General features: G+C 38.5%; 1 protein-coding gene across 4 annotated transcripts in view; it reads right to left on the bottom strand.

Moving 5' to 3' along the window:
- TMCC1 (transmembrane and coiled-coil domain family 1) overlaps positions 1–24,109 on the bottom strand; it is a 263,955-nt gene that overhangs the window by 183,479 nt on the left and 56,367 nt on the right. For 3 of the 4 annotated variants that reach the window (XM_047743995.1, XM_047744009.1, XM_047744001.1), the window contains 2 exons: positions 15,270–15,325; positions 9,765–10,030 (listed from right to left, as the gene is read on the bottom strand). In XM_047743995.1, coding sequence (XP_047599951.1) covers positions 9,765–9,989 — 225 coding nt within the window. In that variant the 5' untranslated portion in view covers positions 9,990–10,030; positions 15,270–15,325. Of the gene's footprint in view, positions 1–9,764; positions 10,455–15,269; positions 15,326–24,109 lie in introns of those variants that run through there. The other variant, XM_047743985.1, reaches the window with a different exon arrangement.

Here is a 24,109-nt window from a genome sequence, read left to right as displayed (position 1 = left end):
AAGCCGGCTACAGAGACAGAGCCAAGGAGTGAGCTCTAAGCTCGGGGTTACCTTGAACCAGTCGCAGGCTCGGTCAGCTCGGAGCGCGGCCGGAGGCAGGGTGACGGGAATAACTGGGCGCTGTTCTCTGAGGGCGCACTGAGGAGTGGGTCCCCGGGCTCTCGGCTCCTCCGGGCCGGAGACCGGGAGGCCGCCATCTTCATTCCGTCCTCCGGAACTCTACAAAAAGCGCTCAGGGAACAAAAGCTCCCGAAAGCAAACCCCAGCGGATTACTCAGCCGGGTCCCGGATAAGGGCGGTGCAACTCCGCCTGGGGCAAAGACGCTTGAGAATCACTACAACAGGCCCCTCCCCCAGAAGATCAACAAGAAACCCAGCCAGAACCAAGTCCACGTACCAAGGAGTGCAGTTTTAATACCAAGGAGAGCAGCGGAATTCCAGAGGAGGAGAAAGCAAAGCAGAGAACTCATGGCTTTCTCTCCATGATTCTTTAGCCTTGCAGTTAATTTAATTTTTTATTTCTTTTTCAATTTTTTTTCTCTTCTTCTGCTAAATTTTAACTTTTACACTTTTCTTTTTTAACGTTTTTTAACTAGTTTATCTTATATATATATATTTTTCCTTTTTATATTTTTTCTTTATTGGTTTTCTTTTTTAAATTGTTTTTCTTTTCTTTTCTTTTCTTTTTTTCTTTCTGAACCTTTTTATCCCCTTTATCCCCTCTCACGATTTGGGATCTCTTCTGATTTGGCTAAAGCATATTTTCCTGGGGTTGTTGCCACCCTTTTAGTATTTTACTTGCTCCTTCATATACTCTTATCTGGACAAAATGACAAGGCGGAAAAATTCACCACAAAAAAAAGAACAAGAGGCAGTACCAAAGGCTAGGGACCTAATCAATACAGACATTGGTAAAAGGTTCTAGCCAGGCACGAAAAAGGCATGGAAGATATTAGAGAAACCCTCTCCAGAGAGAGAAAAAACCTTTCTGGAGAAATAAAAGAACTAAAATCTAACCAAGTTGAAATCAAAAAAGCTATTAATGAGGTGCAATCAAAAATGGAGGCTCTCACTGCTAGGATAAATGAGGCAGAAGAAAGAATTAGCGATATAGAAGACCAAATGACAGGGAATAAAGAAGCTGAGCAAAAGAGGGACAAACAGCTACTGGACCACGAGGGGAGAATTCAAGAGATAAGTGACACCATAAGACGAAACAACATTAGAATAATTGGGATTCCAGAAGAAGAGGAAACAGAGAGGGGAGCAGAAGGTATATTGGAGAGAATTATTGGAGAGAATTTCCCCAATATGGCAAAGGGAACAAGCATCAAAATCCAGGAGGTTCAGAGAACCCCCCTCAAGATCAATAAGAATAGGTCCACACACCGTCACCTAATAGTAAAATTGACAAGTCTTAGTGACAAAGAGAAGATCCTGAAAGCAGCCCGGGAAAAGAAGTCTGTAACGTACAATGGTAAAAATATTAGATTGGAAGCAGACTTATCCACAGAGACCTGGCAGGCCAGAAAGAGCTGGCATGATATATTCATAGTACTAAACGAGAAAAACATGCAGCCAAGAATACTATATCCAGCTAGGCTATCATTGAAAATAGGAAGAGAGATTAAAAGCTCCCAGGACAAACAAAAACTGAAAGAATTTACAAATACCAAACCAGCTCTACAGGAAATATTGAAAGGGGTCCTCTAAGCAAAGAGAGACCCTAAAAGTAGTAGATCAGAAAGAAACAGAGCCAATATACAATAACAGTCACCTTACAGGCAATACAATGGCACTAAATTCATATCTCTCAATACTTACCCTGAATGTTAATGGGCTAAATGCCCCAATCAAAAGACACAGGGTATCAGAATGGATAAAAAAACAAAACCCATCTATATGTTGCCTACAAGAAACTCATCTTAAACACGAAGACACCTCCAGGTTTAAAGTGAGGGGGTGGAAAAGAATTTACCATGCTAATGGACATCAGAAGAAAGCAGGAGTGGCAATCCTTAGATCAATTAGATTTTAAGCCAAAGACTATAATAAGAGATGAGGAAGGACACTATATCATACTCCAAGGGTCTGTCCAACAAGAAGACCTAACAATTTTAAATATCTATGCCCCTAACATGGGAGCAGCCAACTATATAAACCAATTAATAACAAAATCAAAGAAACACATCGACAATCATACAATCATAGTAGGGGATTTCAACACTCCCCTCACTGAAATGGACAGATCATCCAAGCAAAAGATCAACAAGGAAATCAAGGCCTTAAATGACACACTGGACCAGATGGACATCACAGATATATTCAGAACATTTCATCCCAAAGCAACAGAATACACATTCTTCTCTAGTGCACATGGAACATTCTCCAGAATAGATCACATCCTTGGTCCTAAATCAGGTCTCAACCGGTATCAAAAGATTGGGATCATTCCCTGCATATTTTCAGACCACAATGCTCTGAAGCTAGAACTCAATCACAAGAGGAAATTTGGAAAGAACCCAAATACATGGAGACTAAACAGCATCCTTCTAAAGAATGAATGGGTCAACCAGGAAATTAAAGAAGAATTGAAAAAATTTATGGAAACAAATGATAATGAAAACACAACGGTTCAGAATCTGTGGGACACAACAAAGGCAGTCCTGAGAGGAAAATATATAGCGGTACAAGCCTTTCTCAAGAAACAAGAAAGGTCTCAGGTACACAACCTAACCCTACACCTAAAGGAGCTGGAGAAAGAACAAGAAAGAAACCCTAAACCCAGCCAGGAGAAGAGAAATCATAAAGATCAGAGCAAAAATCAATGAAATAGAAACCAAAAAAACAATAGAACAAATCAATGAAACTAGGAGCTGGTTCTTTGAAAGAATTATTAAGATTGATAAACCCCTGGCTAGCCTTATCAAAAAGAAAAGAGAAAGGACCCAAATAAATAAAATCATGAATGAAAAAGGAGAGATCACAACTAACCCCCAAAAAATACAGAAAATTATAAGAACATACTATGAGCAAATCTACGCCAACAAATTTGACAATCTGGAAGAAATGGATGCATTCCTAAAGACATATAAACTACCACAACTGAACCAGGAAGAAATAGAAAGCCTGAACAGACCCATAACCAGTAAGGAGATTGAAACAGTCATCAAAAATCTCCAAACAGGGGCGCCTGGGTGGCTCAGTGGTTGAGCCTCTGCCTTCGGCTCAGGTCATGATCTCAGGGTCCTGGGATCGAGTCCCGCATCGGGCTCTCTGCTCTGTGGGGAGTCTGCTTCCTCCTTTCTCTCTCTCTCTCTGCCTGCCTCTCCGCCCACTTGTGATCTCTGTCTGTCAAATAAATAAAATATTAAAAAAAAAAAAAAAATCTCCAAACAAACAAAAGCCCAGGGCCAGACGGCTTCCCGGGGGATTTCTACCAAACGTTTAAAGAAGAACTAATTCCGGGGCACCTGGGTGGCTCAGTGGGTTAAGCCTCTGCCTTCGGCTCAGGTCATGATCTCAGGGTTCTGGGATCGAGCCCCGCATGGGGCTCTCTGCTCAGCAGGGAGCCTGCTTCCCCCCCCCCCCTGCCTGCCTCTCTGCCTACTTGTGATCTCTCTCTCTCTCTGTCAAATAAATAAATATTTAAAAAAAAAGAAGAAGAAGAACTAATTCCTATTCTCCTGAAACTGTTCCAAAAAATAGAAATGGAAGGAAAACTTCCAAACTCATTTTATGAGGCCAGCATCACCTTGATCCCAAAACCAGACAAGGATCCCATCAAAAAAGAGAACTACAGACCAATATCCTTGATGAACACAGATGCAAAAATTCTCGCCAAAATACTAGCCAATAGGATTCAACAGTACATTAAAAGGATTATTCACCACGACCAAGTGGGATTTATTCCAGGGCCGCAAGGTTGGTTCAACATCCGCAAATCAATCAATGTGATACAACACACTAATAATAGAAAGAACAAGAACCATATGATACTCTCCATAGATGCTGAAAAAGCATTTGACAAAGTACAGCATCCCTTCCTGATCAAAACTCTTCAAAGTGTAGGGATAGAGGGCACATACCTCAATATTATTAAAGCCATCTATGAAAAACCCACCGCAAATATCATTCTCAATGGAGAAAAACTGAAAGCTTTTCCACTAAGGTCAGGTACACAGCAGGGATGTCCGTTATCACCACTGCTATTCAACATAGTGCTAGAAGTCCTAGCCTCAGCAATCAGACAACAAAAGGAAATTAAAGGCATCCAAATCGGCAAAGAAGAAGTCAAACTATCACTCTTCGCAGATGATATAATACTATATGTGGAAAACCCAAAAGACTCCACTCCAAAACTGCTAGAACTTGTACAGGAATTCAGTAAAGTGTCAGGATATAAAATCAATGCACAGAAATCAGTTGCATTTCTCCACACCAACAACAAGACAGAAGAAAGAGAAATTAAGGAGTCCATCCCATTTACAATTGCACCCAAAACTATAAGATACCTAGGAATAAACCTAACCAAAGAGACTAAGAATCTATACACAGAAAACTATAAAGTACTCATGAACGAAATTGAGGAAGACACAAAGAAATGGAAAAATGTTCCATGCTCCTGGATTGGAAGAATAAATATTGTGAAAATGTCTATGCTACCTAAAGCAATCTACACCTTTAATGCAATTCCTATCAAAGTACTATCCATTTTTTCAAATAAATGGAACAAATAATCCTAAAATTTATATGGAACCAGAAAAGACCTCGAATAGCCAAAGGAATATTGAAAAAGAAAGCCAAAGTCGGTGGCATCACAATTCCGGACTTCAAGCTCTATTACAAAGCTGTCATCATCAAGACAGCATGGTACTGGCACAAAAACAGACACATAGATCAATGGAACAGAATAGAGAGCCCAGAAATAGACCCTCAACTCTATGGTCAACTAATCTTCGACAAAGCAGGAAAGAATGTCCAATGGAAAAAAGACAGCCTCTTCAATAAATGGTGTTGGGAAAATTGGACAGCCACATGCAGAAAAATGAAATTGGATCATTTCCTTACACCACACACGAAAATAGACTCAAAATGGATGAAGGACCTCAATGTGAGAAAGGAATCCATCAAAATCCTTGAAGAGAACACAGGCAGCAACCTCTTCGACCTCAGCCGCAGCAACATCTTCCTAGGAACATCCCCAAAGGCAATGGAAGCAAGGGCAAAAATGAACTATTGGGATTTTATCAAGATCAAAAGCTTTTGCACAGCAAAGGAAACAGTTAACAAAACCAAAAGACAACTGACAGAATGGGAGAAGATATTTGCAAATGACATATCAGGTAAAGGGCTAGTGTCCAAAATCTATAAAGAACTTAGCAAACTCAACACCCAAAGAACAAATAATCCAATCAAGAAATGGGCAGAAGACATGAACAGACATTTCTGCAAAGAAGACATCCAGATGGCCAACAGACACATGAAAAAGTGCTCCATATCACTCGGCATCAGGGTAATACAAATCAAAACCACAATGAGATATCACCTCACACCAGTCAGAATGGCTAAAATTAACAAGTCAGGAAATGACAGATGCTGGTGAGGATGCGGAGAAAGGGGAACCCTCCTACACTGTTGGTGGGAATGCAAGCTGGTGCAACCACTCTGGAAAACAGCATGGAGGTTCCTCAAAATGTTGAAAATAGAACTACCCTATGACCCAGCAATTGCACTGCTGGGTATTTACCCTAAAGATACAAACGTAGTGATCCGAAGGGGCACGTGCACCCGAATGTTTATAGCAGCAATGTCCACAATAGCCAAACTATGGAAAGAACCTAGATGTCCATCAACAGACAAATGGATAAAGAAGATGTGGTATATATACACAATGGAATACTATGCAGCCATCAAAAGAAATGAAATCTTGCCAATTGCGACGACGTGGATGGAACTAGAGGGTATCATGCTTAGCGAAATAAGTCAATCGGAGAAAGACAACTATCATATGATCTCCCTGATATGAGGGAGAGGAGATGCAACATGGGGGGTTAAGGGAGTAGGAGAAGAGTAAATGAAACAAGATGGGATTGGGAGGGAGACAAACCATAAGTGACTCTTAATCTCATAAAACAAACTGAGGGTTGATGTGGGGAGGGGGGTTGGGATGGGTGGTGGGGTTATGGACATTGGGGAGGGTATGTGCTATGGTGAGTGCTGTGAAGTGTGTAAACCTGGTGATTCACAGACCTGTACCCCTGGGGATAAAAATATATGTTTATAAAAAATAAAATTTAAAAAAAAATGACGCAGAAACTACAGCCAATAAGTATGACCTTGAGAATATATACAAATATATATTTGTATATGAATGTGCATATTTACATGTGAATTATGAATATGGTATGTGTATACTTTATGCTAAGTCATTCTTTTAATAAACCAAGAAAAAATGATGGTAATGAAATCACTTAAATGAATATCAAACTTTAATAATTGCACATATTTTTAAAGCCATTTCATGCAAAAGATGTATTCCCAATAAACCAACCAAAATTAAAAAAAAAAAAAAATAGAACTACCATTGGATCCAGTAACTGCACTCCTAGAAATACCTAGAAGTATTCTTCAAAGAATACAAAAATACTAATTTGAAAACATATAGACACCCCTATGTTTATTGCAGCATTATTTACAATAGCCAAGTAATGGAAGCAGCCCAAGTGACCGCTGACAGATAAATGGATATAGAAGATATGGCATACACACACGATGGAATATTATTCAGTCATTAAAAAAAAAAAGAATGAAATCTTGCCACCTGCAACAACATGGACTATCTAGACAGGATAATACTTAGCAAAATAAGGCAGTCAGAGAAAGACAAACAGCAAATTATTTCACTCATACATGGAATTTAAGAAGCAAAAGAACAAAGGGGGGAAAAACCAAACTCTTAACAATAAAGAACAGTTGGTTGCCAGAGGGGGGTGGGGAGATACAGGTGAAACAGGGGAAGGTGATTAAGAATACATTTATCTTGATTAGCACTGAGTAATATATGGAATTGTTAAATCACTAAATTGTACACCTGAAATTAATGTAACACTGTATATTAACTACACTGGAATTAAAATTTTAAAAAATCAAATTGGTGGGTTTTACTGTAAATACATGTATTAAAGAAACTATTTTTTAAAATGTTCTCCCTTGACTCTCTATGAAGTTATTGTTGTTGTTGTTAAGATTTTTTTTTTTTTTCTAAATTTATGTGACAGAGATCACAGGTAGGCAGAGAGGCAGGCAGAGAGAGAGGAAGGAAAGCAGGCTCCTTGCTGAGCAGAGAGCCCAATGCAGGGCTCGATCCCAGGACCCTGGGATCATGACCTGAGCCGAAAGCAGAGGCTTTAACCCACTGAGCCACCCAGGGGCCCCTTGTTTTAAGATTTTATTTGAGAGTGAAGAAAGAAATCATGGGGACGGGGGACACAGGTACAGAGAGAGAGGGAGGGATAAGCAGACTCCCTACTAAGCAGTGACCCCAACTCAGGGTTCAGTCCCAGGACCCTGGGATCATGACCTTAGCAGAAGGTAGACGCTTAACCCACTAAGCCACATAGGCACCCCTCTATGAAGTTTTTCAAAACAATATAAATGCATACAATATGCTTTACTTATAATTTTCTTTTTAACATAAAAGTCTATAATCCCAGAATCACTAGTAAAAAAAAATTCTTAAGGGCGCCTGGGTGGTGCAGTCAGTTAAGCATCCAACTCTTGGTTTCAGCTCAGGTCATGATCTCAAGGTTGTGAGATGGAACTCAGCATCAAGCTCCGTGCTCAGCAGGGAGTCTGCCTGAGACTGACTCTCCCCTTCTGCACCTCACCCCCGCCCCATGCTTGAGCATGCACGAGCATGCTTGCTCATTTGCTCGCTCACTCTCTCTCTCTAAAATAAATAAATCTTGGGAAAAAAATGTCTTCGTGTTCTCTGGTACAGATTAATCCGAATTATATAGTTGCACTATTTTTACTGTCAACATTTTTGTCTTCTGTCAAAGACCAAATATCTTTTTTATTTCAAAGATAACTATGATGCACATAAATTATGTATTACTTTTCTGCATTTATACCTTTAATTTTAATGATCTGAATCTTTATTCTCCTGATTCTGTTATTCCGGTAGATATGTTATCTGGATAGGCTTAACTTCTTGAAGTGATTTACTGTCCATTACTTGTTTGCTTGTTTTTAGTGTCACATTTAAATAGGAGAGGTTTAAAGGTACATGATTCAATATTTTGATTTCCAGGCAAAACATCCAGTAAAATAAATTTACCTGTGCCAGAAACAAACACAGAATGAAAGCAATTGACCAATCAAAACCTGAAGAAATATATAAAAGTAAAGCCAAAAGACAGCAAGATGGCAACTTATAGGGCAGACCTGGACCATAAATGTGTTGTTTGACTTCCATAATATGTCAAAAATCAAGAGAGTACTAAGCTATCTTTCAAGTTTCTCTTGAAAAGTAAGAAGGCCTGGCAAGACTGGGCTCATAGTCCTGAATCACAACAATTGGGTAAAGCTAAGAAGATACTGCCCCTTTAGACAGCACTTAAACTCTTCAGTTTGTCCAAGTCACGTGACCTTAGTTCACTCATTGTGATTACCTGCCCCACTACATGTACGTGTTTTCAAACCCTAGAGCTCTTTCTTCTATATGCCTCAACTAACCATAACTAAGACATGAAGTGAAAGTTATATGAAAAGAGTTTCCCCTAAATTTGTTAAGCCTAGTTGTCCCATCCAGGCAGACCTAAAAAACCTGTTTATGAAGAGTAAATTATAGGGGCACCTGGGTGGCTCGGTCGGTTGAGCATCGGACTCTTAGTCTCAGCTCAGGTACTGATCTCAAGATCATGTAAAGCCCCACGTCAGGTTCCATGCTCAGTACAGAGTCTGTTTGACTCTCTCCCTGCCCCTCTACCCCTCCCCCCATTCATGCACTCATGGTCTCTCAAAAAATTTTTAAAATCTTTAAAAAAGTATAAGAATGCATATGCTCTGCTACAGAATGTAAATATATATTGAATGCTGATGACGTGGTACAGTGTATATGAAAATTACAAGCAATTTAGTATCTATCTGTGCTTTGCATAGAAAAACCCAGATTCTAGAACTTTTTTTGCCTTCATTAATGTTAAAAAGTCAAATCATGTGCAAAACCAAAACAAGAACAAAGCAACTTTGCTCCTCTACCATAAAACTAAGCCTTTTAACATAAAAAACACATGAAAGATACTGAAGATTTTAGCAAAACAGTAAAATAAGATATACCACTATGTAGGAAGCAAACAGGAATATAGTTGTAAGCATCCAGTCATTAGACAGAATAAATATTTTTTTAAAGATTTTTATTTATTTGACAGAGACAGAGAGATCACAAGCAGGCAGAGCAGCAAGCAGAGAGAAAGGGGGAAACAGGCTCCCTGCTGATCAGAGAGCCCAATGTGGGGCTCGATCCCAGGACCTTGAGATCATGACCTGAGCTGAAAGTAAAGGCTTAACCCACTGAGCTACCCAGGCACCCCAGCCAGAATATTATCACCTCATTTATTTAATGAAAAAAATAAAATTATTTTTTACCACAACTTTGAGGTACTTGCTGAGATATCTCTTTTTAGTTACCAAAGATAAGTGTGAAGAATCCTAGCTCGAAGAACTGTAGGTTGGAGAAAAAGGAAATCTAGCAGACTTACCCGCTCTGCAGTTGCCTCATCCCCTGGCAGACATGCAGCAGCAGCAGCACAAGCTATTTCCATCATAGCAGAACTGGTTGGAGCATCAGTTGTGGATGAAGACCTGGGTCGGCCTGACTGCATAACAGTTGCCATCTCTTGGCCAGATTTCCTGTTGATTTGGGGACTTCCCTTTGGGGCCTCTGGTTTGCCCCGCCTACTATGTAAGCTCGTCCCCCTCTTCATCTTGGGTGGCACTCGGATCTGCTGCAGGACACGATTCAGAGCTGTGGGGTGGGTGGGGACACCATCAATCTCAGCACATGCGTTCTGGCTTTCCAGATCCATTTCAGGTTCTGGATCTGCCTGAATTTGTTGCACATCGTGTGGAGACACTGATGACCTCCTGCGCTGGTGCTGGAAGAGATGCTTCAAGCCTTGGCCAATCACATTAATGTTCTCCAAAGCATTGTGGGTCATTTTAGACAACTTTTGTTCTGATTCTGTCTGCTTTCTGGCCTCTGCATCTTGGGATTTGCCTCCAGGATCAGGGTCCTCATATAACTGTTCAGTACCAGAAGGCTCCATCAGTAGATTTAATACGCTTATTTGCAAACTCAAAAACTTTATAACACACCAAGACTGTCAAATTAGGTAGGCATTTGCTTCAACAGTAACTACACATGCAGCTGTGAGACGGAGGCTTCATGCCTATCTAATGTTAAAAAACAAAAAAGAAAGAAAGAAAGAAAAGAAAAGAGCCTCTTATTATAAATCCATGCAAAATCTCCAGTGTTAAAGAAAAACATGCCACTAGCCAAACACATAGGCACTATCATTAAGCAATCTTTAACCAGAAGATTAAAAGACAGTGTTCTAGATGGTGGGTAATGATTATTTTCTAGAATAGGAGAAAAAGCTCAGAAACAAGTACACAGCATATGAAAACAGCAATGTTCAAAAAAAATCCCTACAAGTTTCAATATATGAAGAATCAGATACTAGAGGAGTCATCCTGGAATGGAAACCACAATAACAGTTGACAGAACAGCCATTACTTGGGAAATCAAGAGGGAACAGACCATTCAATAGGCACAGTATAGCTGAGACAATTTAATTCCTCTCACTCATAACCACAGTTAATTATCCATATGTTGAAACTCAGCAAAGCAAATTCAAAGAATAATAGGGAGAAACAGATATCCTAATCTACTGTATATGGATTTTACTGGAAAAGAGGAATTTCTTGGTATCATTCGTATTTATCAACTTCACTGGTAAACAGGTGTGACACGTTTGCTCTTTGGAGAAGAAAATGGAAATAAAAATCTTGTAAGCTGAATTCTCTGCTGAAGCACAAACGACAGTCTGGCACCATCTGAGCAAATGATCCAGACAGAATCTATCTTCAGAGAGACTAGAGCTTTTGCTCAGTACCAGCTATCAGAAAAGAGATTTCAGGGGCGCCTGGGTGGCTCAGTGGGTTAAAGCCTCTGCCTTCGCCTCAGGTCATGATCCCAGGGTCCTGGGATCGAGCCCCACATCGGGCTCTCTGCTCCGCAGGGAGCCTGCTTCCTCCTCTCTCTCTCTGCCTGCCTCTCTGCCTACTTGTGATCTCTGTCTGTCAAATAAATAAATAGAATCTTTAAAAAAAAAAAAAAAAAGAAAGAAAGAAAAAAGAAAAGAGATTTCAGACTCACTCCGGAGGTGGGGAACAAGAGGCAAGATAGTTTACATCTCAAAGAGACAAGTGTTGGACAGTTGGAGTTGGTCCCCGCCCCCACAAAAAAAGAAGAGATTCAAAGATATCCCTTTCTCTGAATAGTATCATCTCTGACAGAAGTTTCCCACATATCCACACAAATTCAAAAGCAAAGAAATAACACAGTAACTGGGTGTGATGGAAGAGTAGAAAAAAAGAAAGGGTAAAATGCAACCACACACCAATATTAAATGCAGGAAATTAAAAGGAAGCTGAAACTAAGAGATGTAAAGTCGACATAACTGCCATGGTTATGGAAATCACATGCAAAAAAAAGAGGAGGGGAATATGGTAGGGATGAGGTTTTTCTTAATGGAAAGAAATAGGTAGTATTTTTGTATTGAGTTTTTGCAAATATATACATTTGTATTAATGCACAGAACCTGCTAGAGAGGACAAAATACGGTGTAGGAAGTTATTTCCCTATTTTCCCTCAACCTTTTGTTCAACAAGCTTTAAAACTCCCTTCACTACCAAGTACTTTGAACAGCCTAAGTCACTACAAATGAGGCCCTCTGGTGGTCATGTTCTGGGGATATGGCAACTCCCTGCCACCAAGTAGCCATCTAAAAGGCATAAATTAGCTAGATATAAGAGTTCACTGTGAGGGGCCCTGGGTGGCTCAGTTGGCTTAATGGCTGCCTTCAGCTCAGGTCATGATCCCAGGGTCCTGAAATGGAGCCCTATATCAGGCTCCCTGCTCAACGGAGAGCTTGCTTCTCCCTCTCCCTGCTGCTCTGCCTACTTGTGCTTTCTCTCTGTCAAATAGATAAATAAAATCTTAAAAAAAAAAAAAAGAGAGAGAGAGAGAGAAAGAGTTCACTATGAACACCAAGGCTGCTGAAGTTGAGAGGGATGGGCACGCAAACCTGCTAGAATCTTCCTCATGGTAACTACTCTAAGAGGACCCTCTTAACCATGTATATGGTACTGTCACTGTGGCTCGGCTGTCTGTATTTTTTCAACTATTTCCCCACCTCCTGACTTCTTCGTGATTCAGGAACATTAAACATTGTGACAGACTTAAAGACATTTGTCACTCACCAATACCTTCCTGCTTTTTAAATATCACAACATTCTTTGCTTCCAAACAAGCAAATGAGTAGCAGTTGAGAGAATGGGAAATTTCACTGCCTTTTGCTCAAATTATTTGTGGCCACGCGGAAATCCTGCCATACCACTGGGACTTCTTACCCTTGTCCTGATTGCACATTGCTCTTGTTTTTTCCTCTTCCCTTTGGGGGAGCCAAGAAAGAATCCCTTAATCCTTAATAGGTTAATGACTGTCTTGGTCTTTATTGGAATTTTCTGGGGCTCCTTGAGGGCAAAAATGTTGCCAAAAGTATATGTATTTAATTATACTCACCTTCCCTCATGAGTTCATAGAGCAGACTAATATTTATTGAATTACTTCCACTCTGCAAAGCATTGAGTTCCTCAGAGAATAAGAGCCGTGTAACCAAGATAATCCAGTAACTAATCTCTTGTGCTGGGCAATTTAGACCCTAAGAAGATGGGAGGATGTGAAAGCAGCAGACTGATAATAAGGAAGTAATTTAGTATTTTCCTTATTTGTATTGTATTAGCTAAACAATACAACTGACTTTGTTGTTTTTGGAAACAAAAAGTATAAAATAAGTTCCTCCATGAGATTAAAAGATACCATGATAAAAGGAATGGTATCAAGGTTACCATTTGGAAAACCAAATGACCTACTTGTCTTGTATATAAAGTTTTTATCAGTAAACTTGTTTCTTTAGGCAGTGTTATAAACGAATCAAGCGGGCATCTGCTTCTTATTTTAAAAAAGGAAAACATGGTATATTTTAATTATCAATAACTTCATTTGAGATTTCACTAGCATTTGTACATCATTTTTATTTTCAGGTAACTGAAAGTGATGATTGATTACAAACGAAAAATGCCAGCATTCCTAAGAAAACCTAGAAATAGGGTGTCAAGTCAAAGCTTACACAGGCCATCTATAGAGCTGCAAAGGTTATATATTAGAAAAGTAATGAATTCTGGGATTTGTAAAGCCAAGATATTCCTTGATTATACTAACCAGCAGAGGCTTACTTAGCATGAAACCATAAAGAAACCTAAATTGAGCTTTAAATATCAAGTTGTAAGATAAGAATTTTGAAAAACAAACAACCTGTTGCATTGCCTCTACAATGTACTAGTACTTCCACTTGTAGCTATCATCTGAATTATTGCTATGATATCAATACAAACAAAAAATACGGTCAAAATTTTAAAGCTTGCTATAACTGTCTGTAGCCCAACAGAAAAGCTTTAAGGTTACCTTTCAACAATACGCCAAATATTAAGGAACATGAAATACTGTGCTCAAAATACCAGTGATGATGTAATAATTAACTAAAAAATTGCTGACAGTAAGAATGCAAGCACTGAACGAATTCAGTAAAGCCAAAATTTTTTAGGTCTCCTAAGGAAAGCCCCTTTAATTTTGACCCTTTTCTTCCATAAGCAAGCACGTGGATGCCTTGAGCTGCATACCCACTTCTCATGACCTTTCTGTCTTAACTGTCAGAGAGGCTGCCTCTGGTTCTGCTGTGGATCGTAAACTGGGGGCTCTGACCTGCCTGAGTCACAGGGACGGTGCTTGTTGTCAGCTGCATATACATCTGTGAGTTAACCACTATTTAAATGATGCTGCTTTTCACACTTTTTTCAAAGTACAATAGATTTTTGAAGTTTCAGGTAACTGGAAAATTTTCAGTTTTTGCATTTAAAAGTGTTTTGGAAAGGCTGAAACAAAATGCAGACACAGAAAACTAACCATTTTTGCTTTGCAAAATTACACACGGATGTTAACTATTCTATAACCCATTTATATTAACTTCAGGAATACTTACTTGAAATATTTTTTTAATCCCTTTAGGGCTTCTGGCTTCTGTCATATCTTTGTACATTCTAACAAAATCCTGTGGAATGCTTATGAGTTATTTTCTATACCATCAAAATGTATTGCCACCGAAGACTAAATAAAGACAGAGCACACTTTTTTGGAGGCTTGAAACAAATTATTTTAAAATTTTCATAATTTGAGTAATAAAAAAAATCAGTTTTTATAATTTTTTAAATAATAAATACCTATTTTGAAAAAAAAGAGGACTCCTATTTTCTTCTTTAAGAAAGCAAATTCAAATAAGTAACCAGTTGCTCAGTTTATACAACTCTCCAAATAATATATTGAGATACCTGGTTTAATACAAACAAAATCAACTGCAAAGTTAAGTGTACTTCCGTAAGAAAGAAATGTTGGCTTGTCTTTTATTCACTCAGTTTCTCTGAAAAGTAAAGTTCTTAAAGTTCTTATAAGTAAACTAGAAAAAATACACAGAGAAAAGGGAACACAAGGGTATGGGGAAAAAAGGGGACAAGGGGAAGGAATACAAAGTAGGAAAAAGAAAAGGTAGCTAGCTACTTACAGAGCAGGCATTTCAGAGAACTTGTTAAATTCTCAGAATTTTTAATAATTTTTCTACAACAGTTTCACTGAAGACATATTACACCATTACTTCACAATCAAGAAAAAAGCTACTCTGAATGAGTATCAGAGATAAGTTTAAAAATTGTTTTAAAAGTCTGGCAAATGTTTAGGAGGGTGCTCTGGAAAACCATTCAAATCAGATACAAATTATCTTTTTTTTTTCTTTTGATAAGGTGATCAAAGATTTTTGGTATGGCTATGAACCAAGTTATTTTACTAACCATTAAGAGTTTTATATACTTGCCTTTATCACTCTTCCTCAAGCACTTCTAAGGTGTACAGGAATCCTTTTAGGACAAGCTGAAAAGCAAACATTAAGAATTATAAATTGAAAAACTGAGTGGGGAGAAGTTATTATATTTACATAGAAAAAAATGAGTTTATGTATAATAAATGTTAACATTTATCTCTCACTGGTAGGTGTAGGGTAATTTTTTCTAGTATTTTTCACTATTTTCTAATTTTTTGAAAATATAATCAAGAAAACCTATAAACAACATAGAAGATATTTTAGAAAAAAGTGTTAACTTGTTAGTACTTAAGGAAGTACACATGTCATTAAGTAGCAATGAATAGATTTACACTATGATACTGAATTAGGAATGGCTATTAATTCTAATCTCAAGTAACATGAAATGCAAAACAAGTACATAAACAAGACAATTTTATATGCAAATATTTTTTCAAGTACTTTGCAATTCTATATCTGCAATTTTGCATTCAAAACTAACTCTAAAAACTGTAACTACCATGAACAACTGAGAATCAGGAGGCATGAGAATTCAAATTTTTGTGGAAAATGATCTGACACAGCCACTACCAGAGAGGCAATTTAATTAGACAAGTATTTGGGGAGCATTTGCTATATGCTTAGCATTACACAAATGAAAGCATATCATCCTGCCCTCAAGGAACTCACAATCTGGGACAGAAAGTAAGATTTACATACTTGAAACTTAAGGAAAATAGCACAAAAGAATATCATTAAAGCTAAAAGGTGTAAGGAAAACTGCAATTACCATTAGAAGATCAGTTAAGATTATATTTGTTTGGGAAATCTTCATTAAGAGAAAGGGGCTTAAACTGAGCTTTCAAGGTTGAGAAGATGAATAAGCAGGAAAATTATGGACCAAGACTCCCAGCTGGAAGACCAGTAAACACAGTATGTTTGGGAGCCAGTAAAGTGGTAGACGGGGGCACCTGGGTGGCTCAGTAAGTTGAGTGTCTGTCTGCCTTTGGCTCAAGTCATGATCACAGGGTCCTGGGATCAAGCCCCCCATTGGGCTCCCTGCTTCTCAGGGAGCCTGCTTCTTCCTCTCCCTTGTGCGCACACACGCGTGAACTCTCTCTCTAAAATAAATAAATAAATCTTAAAAAAAAGAGGAGGCTAGATGACTGTACTGGTGGATACACATTTCCTGAGGCAGCTGAAGAATGGGGTGGCTGGTGGGTAAACATGAGGAAGGACTTTCTATCATATAATCTTTTGTACCTTTTGAATTCTGTGTCTTCTGACTATTATTATGTATTGAAATATAAACATTTTTTTAAAAAGAAGAAAATGCATATTTCAATCTCTAGGGTAAACATTTAAAAAACAGTAAAACAGTATTTAACTACTATGTTAAATAGAAAAAAAATATAGAATTAAAATGCCCAAATGAGTGCAAAAAAGAGCAAAAGAAAAATCACAGAACAAGTAGAACATATAAAAAGCAAAATGTAAGGGGTCAAATCTAAACCCAAATATTCCAGTAATTACACTAATGCAATCAGATCAAAAGATAAAAATAATTACACTAATAAAGAACAAAATTCAACTATTATGGTGTTCACAAGAATCACACCTAGGATACAAAGATAGAAAACAGTTAAAAATAAAAAGTACGGAAAGGTCATACAAAAAAGGAAAGCCTCTCTAGCCATATTAATAGTATTTAAAGTAGACTCTAATACAAAAAAGCATTTGTAGGATTCAATGTATAACTTATCAGTAAGATATAACTAATTAAAATTTGTATGCATGTAGTAACATAGCCTTCAAATATATAAAGTGAAAGTTGGCAGAATTACAAGTAGTAAAAAATATCAATATAATCATAATAAGGAAACTTTTAATACCAGTAGTTGACAGAACAAATGACCCAGAAAGAGGGAAGAAAAAGATAAAAACAGAGATTTGAATAGCATGATTAACCAGACCTACACTACTAAGTAAATGCAGAATAAATATCGAGTACTGAGAGATCATTTATCAAAACTGATCATATACTGAGCCCTAAGGTTAGTCTTACAAGTTATTGTCTGACCACAATGTGGATTCCTAATGTTCAGCGAAAAGAAAGATCCACACTCCCCCTTCCACCCTCCATTTTCTCCTGATCCAACCTTCAGGCAATACAGCAGGGATAGGAGGCTGGACAAAATGGGTGAGGGGGAGAGGGAAATACAGGCTTCCAGTTCGGGAATAAGGCATGGAAATAAAAGGCACAGTATAAGGATATAGTCAATGACACTGTAATAGCAATGTAATGGGACAGATGGTAGTTACACTTGTGGTCAATGTAGCATAATACATAAACTTGTCAAATCACTAAGCTGTACGCCTAAAAATAATGTAACACTGTACGTCAACTACACTCAAAAAAATATACATACTTACATACATACACTTTAAAAATACAACAGGGAGCAACATAGAGGCTGCACAAGCTAAAACCCTGGAGGGAAAGCTTTCTTTCTGACTAAAGGAAATACTGTCCCAAGAGCATGGAGTTAGGAGGACTTAAACCACAAATTTTGACAAACAGCTTAAGACTGAATGTGGGCTAACATGAGAGTGTAAAGCCCCTGGTGACTACAATGGTAAGAGAGTTCCCACCTGAGGCTTTTTCTCCAAGAACCTGAAAAGAATCTTTAATGCAGGGGGGATCTGAGACAATGCGGAAAAAGCTCCTCAACCTTGCCGTCACTCAGCCCTATGGAGCTAGAAGAGTAGAACAGGCAATGCCCATCAGCCCAGACCTAGTTCCCTCAATCTCCCTCTGGAACAAAAGGGTTAGTCTGCAAAGAAAAATTCATCAAGGCCTTTAACCCTGAGAACACTGGATGAATTCCACTATAACTGGGGGGAAAAAAGAGATGAAGAATACTGGCACTCAATCTTCACAATCTCTCTAAATTAACAATGACCTTAATGCAATCTTTAGTGAGAGAGCTCTAAAAACCTTGGCTAGGGGAACCTGGGTGGCTTCGACTGTTTGTTTCAGCTCAGGACATGATCTTGCCAGTTGTGAGATCTAGCCCCGAGCTGGGCTCCATGCCCAGTGTAGAGTCTGCCTCAGAGTCTCTCTCTCTCTTTCCCTACCTCGTCTCCTCCCACCCTTGCCCTTCTCTCTCTTGATAAATTAATGAGTTTTTTTTCAAACCTTTAAAAAACAAACAAACAAAAAAAAACCTTAGGGGCACCTGGGTGGCTCAGGTCATGAGCTAAGGGTCCTGGGATCAAGTCCCATATTGGGCTTCCTGCTCAGTAGGAGTCTGCTTCTCTCTCTCCCTCTGCTCCTCAATCAGAGAAAGACAATTATCATATGATCACTGACAGGTGGAATTTGAGAAACAAGGCAGAGGATCATAGGGGAAGAGAGGGGGAAAAAATGAAACAGAACAAAACCAGAGAGGGAGACAAATCATAAGAGACTCCTGATCTCAGGAAATAAACTGAGGGTTGCTGGAGTGGAGGGGAATGGGAGGGATGAGGTGGCTGGATGATGGGCATTGGGAAGGGTATGTGCTATGGTGAGCACTGTGTATTGTGTAAGACTGATGAATCACCTTCCTGTACCCTTGGAACAAACAATACATTATATATTAATTATTTTTAAAGATTTAAAAAAAATAAAAACAAATTTTTTAAAAATCTTTTTAAAAATAAAAAAAAAAAAAACCTTGAGGGAAACTGGGTGGCTCAGGTCATGATCTCAGGGTCCTGGAATCAAACAGTGCATCAGGCTTCCTGCTCAGCAGGAGTCTGCTTCTTTATCTCCCTCTGCTCCTACCCCTTGCTCGTGCTCTTTCTCTCTTTCTCTCAAATAAATTAAAAAAAAAATCTTTAAAAAAAAAAAAAAAACTTGGCCAAAATAAGGGCTAAAAAAATTAACCTAGATATTGCAGTTGGGTAAAAAGAACAAGGGGAAGCTCTACCCAAGGAAGTGGCATGTAAAGTTTTACGAAGGCCAAACCTCTGAGACCCAGGTTCTAGTACCTGGCTAAATCTGAAGCTTAACAGACCATCACAGAACTCTTCTTACCCTCCATCACCATGCTATCAAGCTCTAACAATAACAGTGGAATATAGCTGCAAGAGACAGACTCTGAGAAACAGCACTAAAGTAAAATCCAAAGCCAAGCAAGGAGATAAAAGACACTCGGGAGACCAGGGACAGTTAGAAAATGTGAAGTCTCTGGGCTCCCACGGTGAAATAAGTATTAACTCTGGTAACCACAGCAATAATAAATTTCAAACACAGCCCAAACCCTAACAAGTTAACACAAATTCCACCTTAAAGGACTAGCAGAAGGAAATCTGCAGTCTTCTCTAAGCATATAAAATATTTACTTCAGTATTTCCTGTCCTATACATGGTCCAGCATTCAAAAAAGAATTATAAAGTATGCCAAAAACACAGCTTGAAGAAACAAAGCAATCATCACAACTAGACTCAGATATGACACAGATTTTGGAACTATCAGATAGTTTAAAACATGCTTAATATGTTTAAGACTGTAATGGAAAAGATAGTCAACATGCAAGATCAGATAGGTAAATTAGCAGGGACATGGAAATCATAAGAATCAAACGGAAATTTAGAAATAAAAACACACAAATAAAAGATTATTACTAGACTTCAAACAGCTGAAAAAAGAATCAGTGAACTTGAAAAGACGCTAAGAGAAACACCCAAACTGAAATGTAAAGAAGAAAATATAGTAGGAAAATAAAATAGGAGAGAATATATAAGAAATGTGGGAAATTATCAAACAGTGTAACATACAGATAGTTACTCAGAATGTCAGGAGAGAGAATGGAGAAAAAATATTAGAATGCCCAAGAACTTACCAAAATGAGTGATAAGATACCTAATTACAGATTTAAGAAACTCCAAAAACAAAGAAGATAAATATGTCTTCCCCCCAAAAATACTTGCACCAGGGCATATCATATTTAAATTGCTGGAAGGCATTAAACTGCTGAAAGGTAGCCAAGGAAAACATATTACACACAAAGGAATAAAAATAAGATTACAATAAACTTTCAGTCAGAAGTTTTTCAAGTTCAGAAGACAGTTAAGTGACGACTTGAAATGCTGAAAGAAAAAAACTGCCCAAACAGTACTCTACATCAAGTGAAAACATCCTTCATAAATGAAGAAGAAATACTCTCCCAGACGAACAAAAACAGAGAATTCAAATTGCCAGCAGATTCACCCTGTAAGAAATATTAAAGGTAGCTCTTTGGGCAGAAGGAATATGATAAAGGTGAGAAGCTTGGATCTATACAAAAAAATGAATAAAAAGGTAAAATAAAATACCTTCTTTTTCATATTTTTAATTGCTCCCAAATACAACTGTTTAAAGTAGTGAACGATGTACTGAGTATTTATAGCATACATAGCAAAATATGTAACAACAGTGAAAGGAAGATTTAGGAACATACACTATTGAGATATATTCACTACATGTGAAGTGGTATCATTTGAAAGTTACTCAGGTTATTTTTTTTATTAATTTAATTTTAATTTTATTTTTTCACTGTTCCAAGATTCATTGTTTATGCACCACACCCAGTGCTCCATGCAATATGTGCCCTCCTTAATAACCACCACCAGGATCACCTAATTCCACTACTGGGTATTTACCCCAAAGACAGAAATGTAGTGAAAAGAAGAGCCATATAGTGTATTATTAGTTTCAGAGGTAGAGTTCAGTGATTTATCAGTTGCATAAAACACCTCATGCTTACTATGTCAAGTGCCCTCCTTAATGCCCATCACTCAGTTACCCCATCCCCCCCCACCTCCCTCCAGTAACCCGCAGTTTGTTTCCTATAGTTAAGAGTCTCTTATGGTTTGCCTCTTTCTCAGTTTTCATCTTATTTTATTTTCCCTCCCTTCTCCTATGATCCTGTTTTGTTTCTTAAATTCTTTTTTTTTTAATTTCTTTTCAGCGTAACAGTATTGTTTTTCCACGACACCCAGTGCTCCATACAATACGTGCCCTCCCTAATACCCACCACCTTGTTCCCCCAACCTCCCACCCCCCGCCCCTTCAAGACCCTCGGGTTGCTTTTCAGAGTCCATAGTCTCTCATGGTTCACCTCCCCTTCCAGTTTCCCTCAACTTCCTTCTCCTTTCCATCTCCCCATGTCCTCCATGTTATTTGCTTTGCTCCACAAATAAGTGAAACCATATGATAATTGACTCTCTCTGCTTGACTTATTTCACTCAGTATAATCTCTTCCAGTCCCATCCATGTCGCTACAAAAGTTGGGGATTCATCCTTTCTGATGGAGGCATAATACTCCATAGTGTATATGGACCGTATCTTCCTTATCCATTCGTCCATTGAAGGGCATCTTGGTTCTTTCCACAGTTTAGTGACCGTGGCCATTGCTGCTATAAACATTGGGGTACAGATGGCCCTTCTTTTCACTACATCTGTATCTTTGGGGTAAATATCCAGTAGTGCAATTGCAGGGTCACAGGGAAGCTCTATTTTTAATTTCTTGAGGAATCTCCACACTGTTTTCCAAAGTGGCTGCACCAACTTGCATTCCCACCAACAGTCTAAGAGGGTTCCTCTTTCTCCACATCCTCTCCAACACATGTTGTTTCCTGTCTTGCTAATTTTGGCCATTCTAACTGGTGTAAGGTGGTATCTCAATGTGGTTTTAATTTGAATCTCCCTGATGGCTAGTGATGATGAACATTTTTTCCTGTGTTACTCAGGTTATTTTTAAATGAATACTGTAAAACCAAAGGCAACCACTAAAAGCCATTTTTTTAAGATGTATTTATTTATTTAAGAGAGAGAGAGAGTGCAAGCAGGGGCAGAGGGAGAGAATCCTCAAGCAGACTCCCCACTGAGCACAGAGCCCAACATGGGGCTGGATGCCATGACCCTGAGATCATGACCTGAGCCAAAATCAAAAGTCGGATGCTTAACTGACTGAGGCACCCCGGCACCCCTAAAAACCATTTTAAGTAAGCAAAAATAAGTCAGGAGGGAGGATATAAGAATACTAACAAAAAGCTCAATTCACAATACACAAGGCAAAAGAAGAAAAAACAAAGAAATACAACAAATAGGGGCACCTGGGTGGCTCAGTCAGTTAAGTGTCTACCTCTGGATCAGTCATGATCCCAAAGACCTGGGATCAAGCCCCACATGGGGCTCACTACTCAGGAGGAAGTCTGCTCCACCCTCACCCACTCTGCCCCTCCCCCTACTCATGATATTTCTCTGTGTCTCTAAAATAAATAAATACAATCTTTTTTTTTTTTTTAAAGAAAAAAATGCAACAAATGGAAAATAGCTCACTCACAAGATGGTAAGTTTTAATCTAACTATATTAATAATTACTTTAAATGTGAATGGTCTAAAAACACCAGTTAGGCAAATTGTCAGACTGGATGAAAAAGCATGATCAAGTTAAATGCCATCTACAAAAAGCCCACTAAATATAAAGATTTAGGTAGGAAAAGATAAAGCAACAGAAAAAGATACCATATACTCATCAAAAGGTTAGTAGAACCAAATCAATTTTAAAGCAGACTTCAGAATCAGAAAGACTGTCAAGGATAAGAGGGCTGCTACAAAATGATAAAGGGGTCAATTCTCCAAGAAGGTATAGTCATCATAAATACATATGCACCTAAAAAAAAGAGCTTGAAATAAAAGGCAAAAACTAATGGATCTAACAGGAGAAACAGACAAATCCATAATTATAGTTAAAGACTTTCAACTCAATAACTGTTAAAACAAGCGGACAAAAAATCAGGAAGGAGTCCTCAATAGTATTACCACCTAACTTAAGTGACATTTACAGAATACTTCACCCAGCAACTGCTGAACATACATTGAGTATATATTCTTTTCAAGTGTACTTGGAACATTCACAAAGATATTCTATATTCTGGGCCATAAAACAAATCTTAAAAATCTTTTTTTTTTTAAGATTTTATTTATTTGACAAAGAGAGAGTAAGCAAGAGAGAACACAGGGTGGGGAATGACAGAGGAAGAGGGAGGACCCAAAGCCGAAGGTAGATGCTTAACTGACTGCACCTCCCAGATGCCCCTTAAAAATCATTTTTTAGGGGCGCCTGGGTGGCTCAATCATTAAGTGTCTGCCTTCAGCTCAGGTCATGATTCCCGTGTCCTGGGATCGAGTCCTGCATCAGGTTCCCTGCTCAGAAGGAAGCCTGCTTCTCCCTCTCCCACTCCCACTGCTTCTGTTCCCTCTGTCGCTGTGTCTCTGTCAAATAAACAAATAAAATCTTTTCTAAAAAAAATCGTTTTTTGGGGGGCGCCTGGGTGGCTCAGTGGGTTAAAGCCTCTGCCTTTGGCTCAGGTCATGATCCCAGAGTCCTGGGATCAAGCCCTGCATCAGGCTCTCCGCTCTCTTCTCTCTCTGCCTGCTTCTCTGCCTACCTGTGATCTCTGTCTGTCAAATAAATTCAAAAAAAAAAAAAAATCTTAAAAAAAAATCGTTTTTTATAATGATAAAAGTACATTCTCAGACCACAATGAAATTATATTAAAATCAATAGCAAAAGATCTGGGAAAATTTCCCCAAATATCTGGGTATTAAACAATATACTTTAAATAACCCATGGGTAAAAGAAGTCTAGGAAAAAAAACTTTTTTAGACAAACAGTGCACAAGCAAGCACGCTGGGGAGGAGTAAAGGGAAGAGAAATCTTAAATAGCCTCCACACCCAGTATGGAGCCCAATGCAGGGTTCAATCTCATGACCCTGAGATCATGACCTGAGCTGAAATCAAGAGTCAGAGGCTTAACGAACA

This window comes from Lutra lutra, chromosome 1 (genome assembly GCF_902655055.1).
Source record: "Lutra lutra chromosome 1, mLutLut1.2, whole genome shotgun sequence".
NCBI lineage: Eukaryota > Metazoa > Chordata > Mammalia > Carnivora > Mustelidae > Lutra > Lutra lutra.
This window is presented reverse-complemented; position numbering and strand designations above follow the sequence as displayed.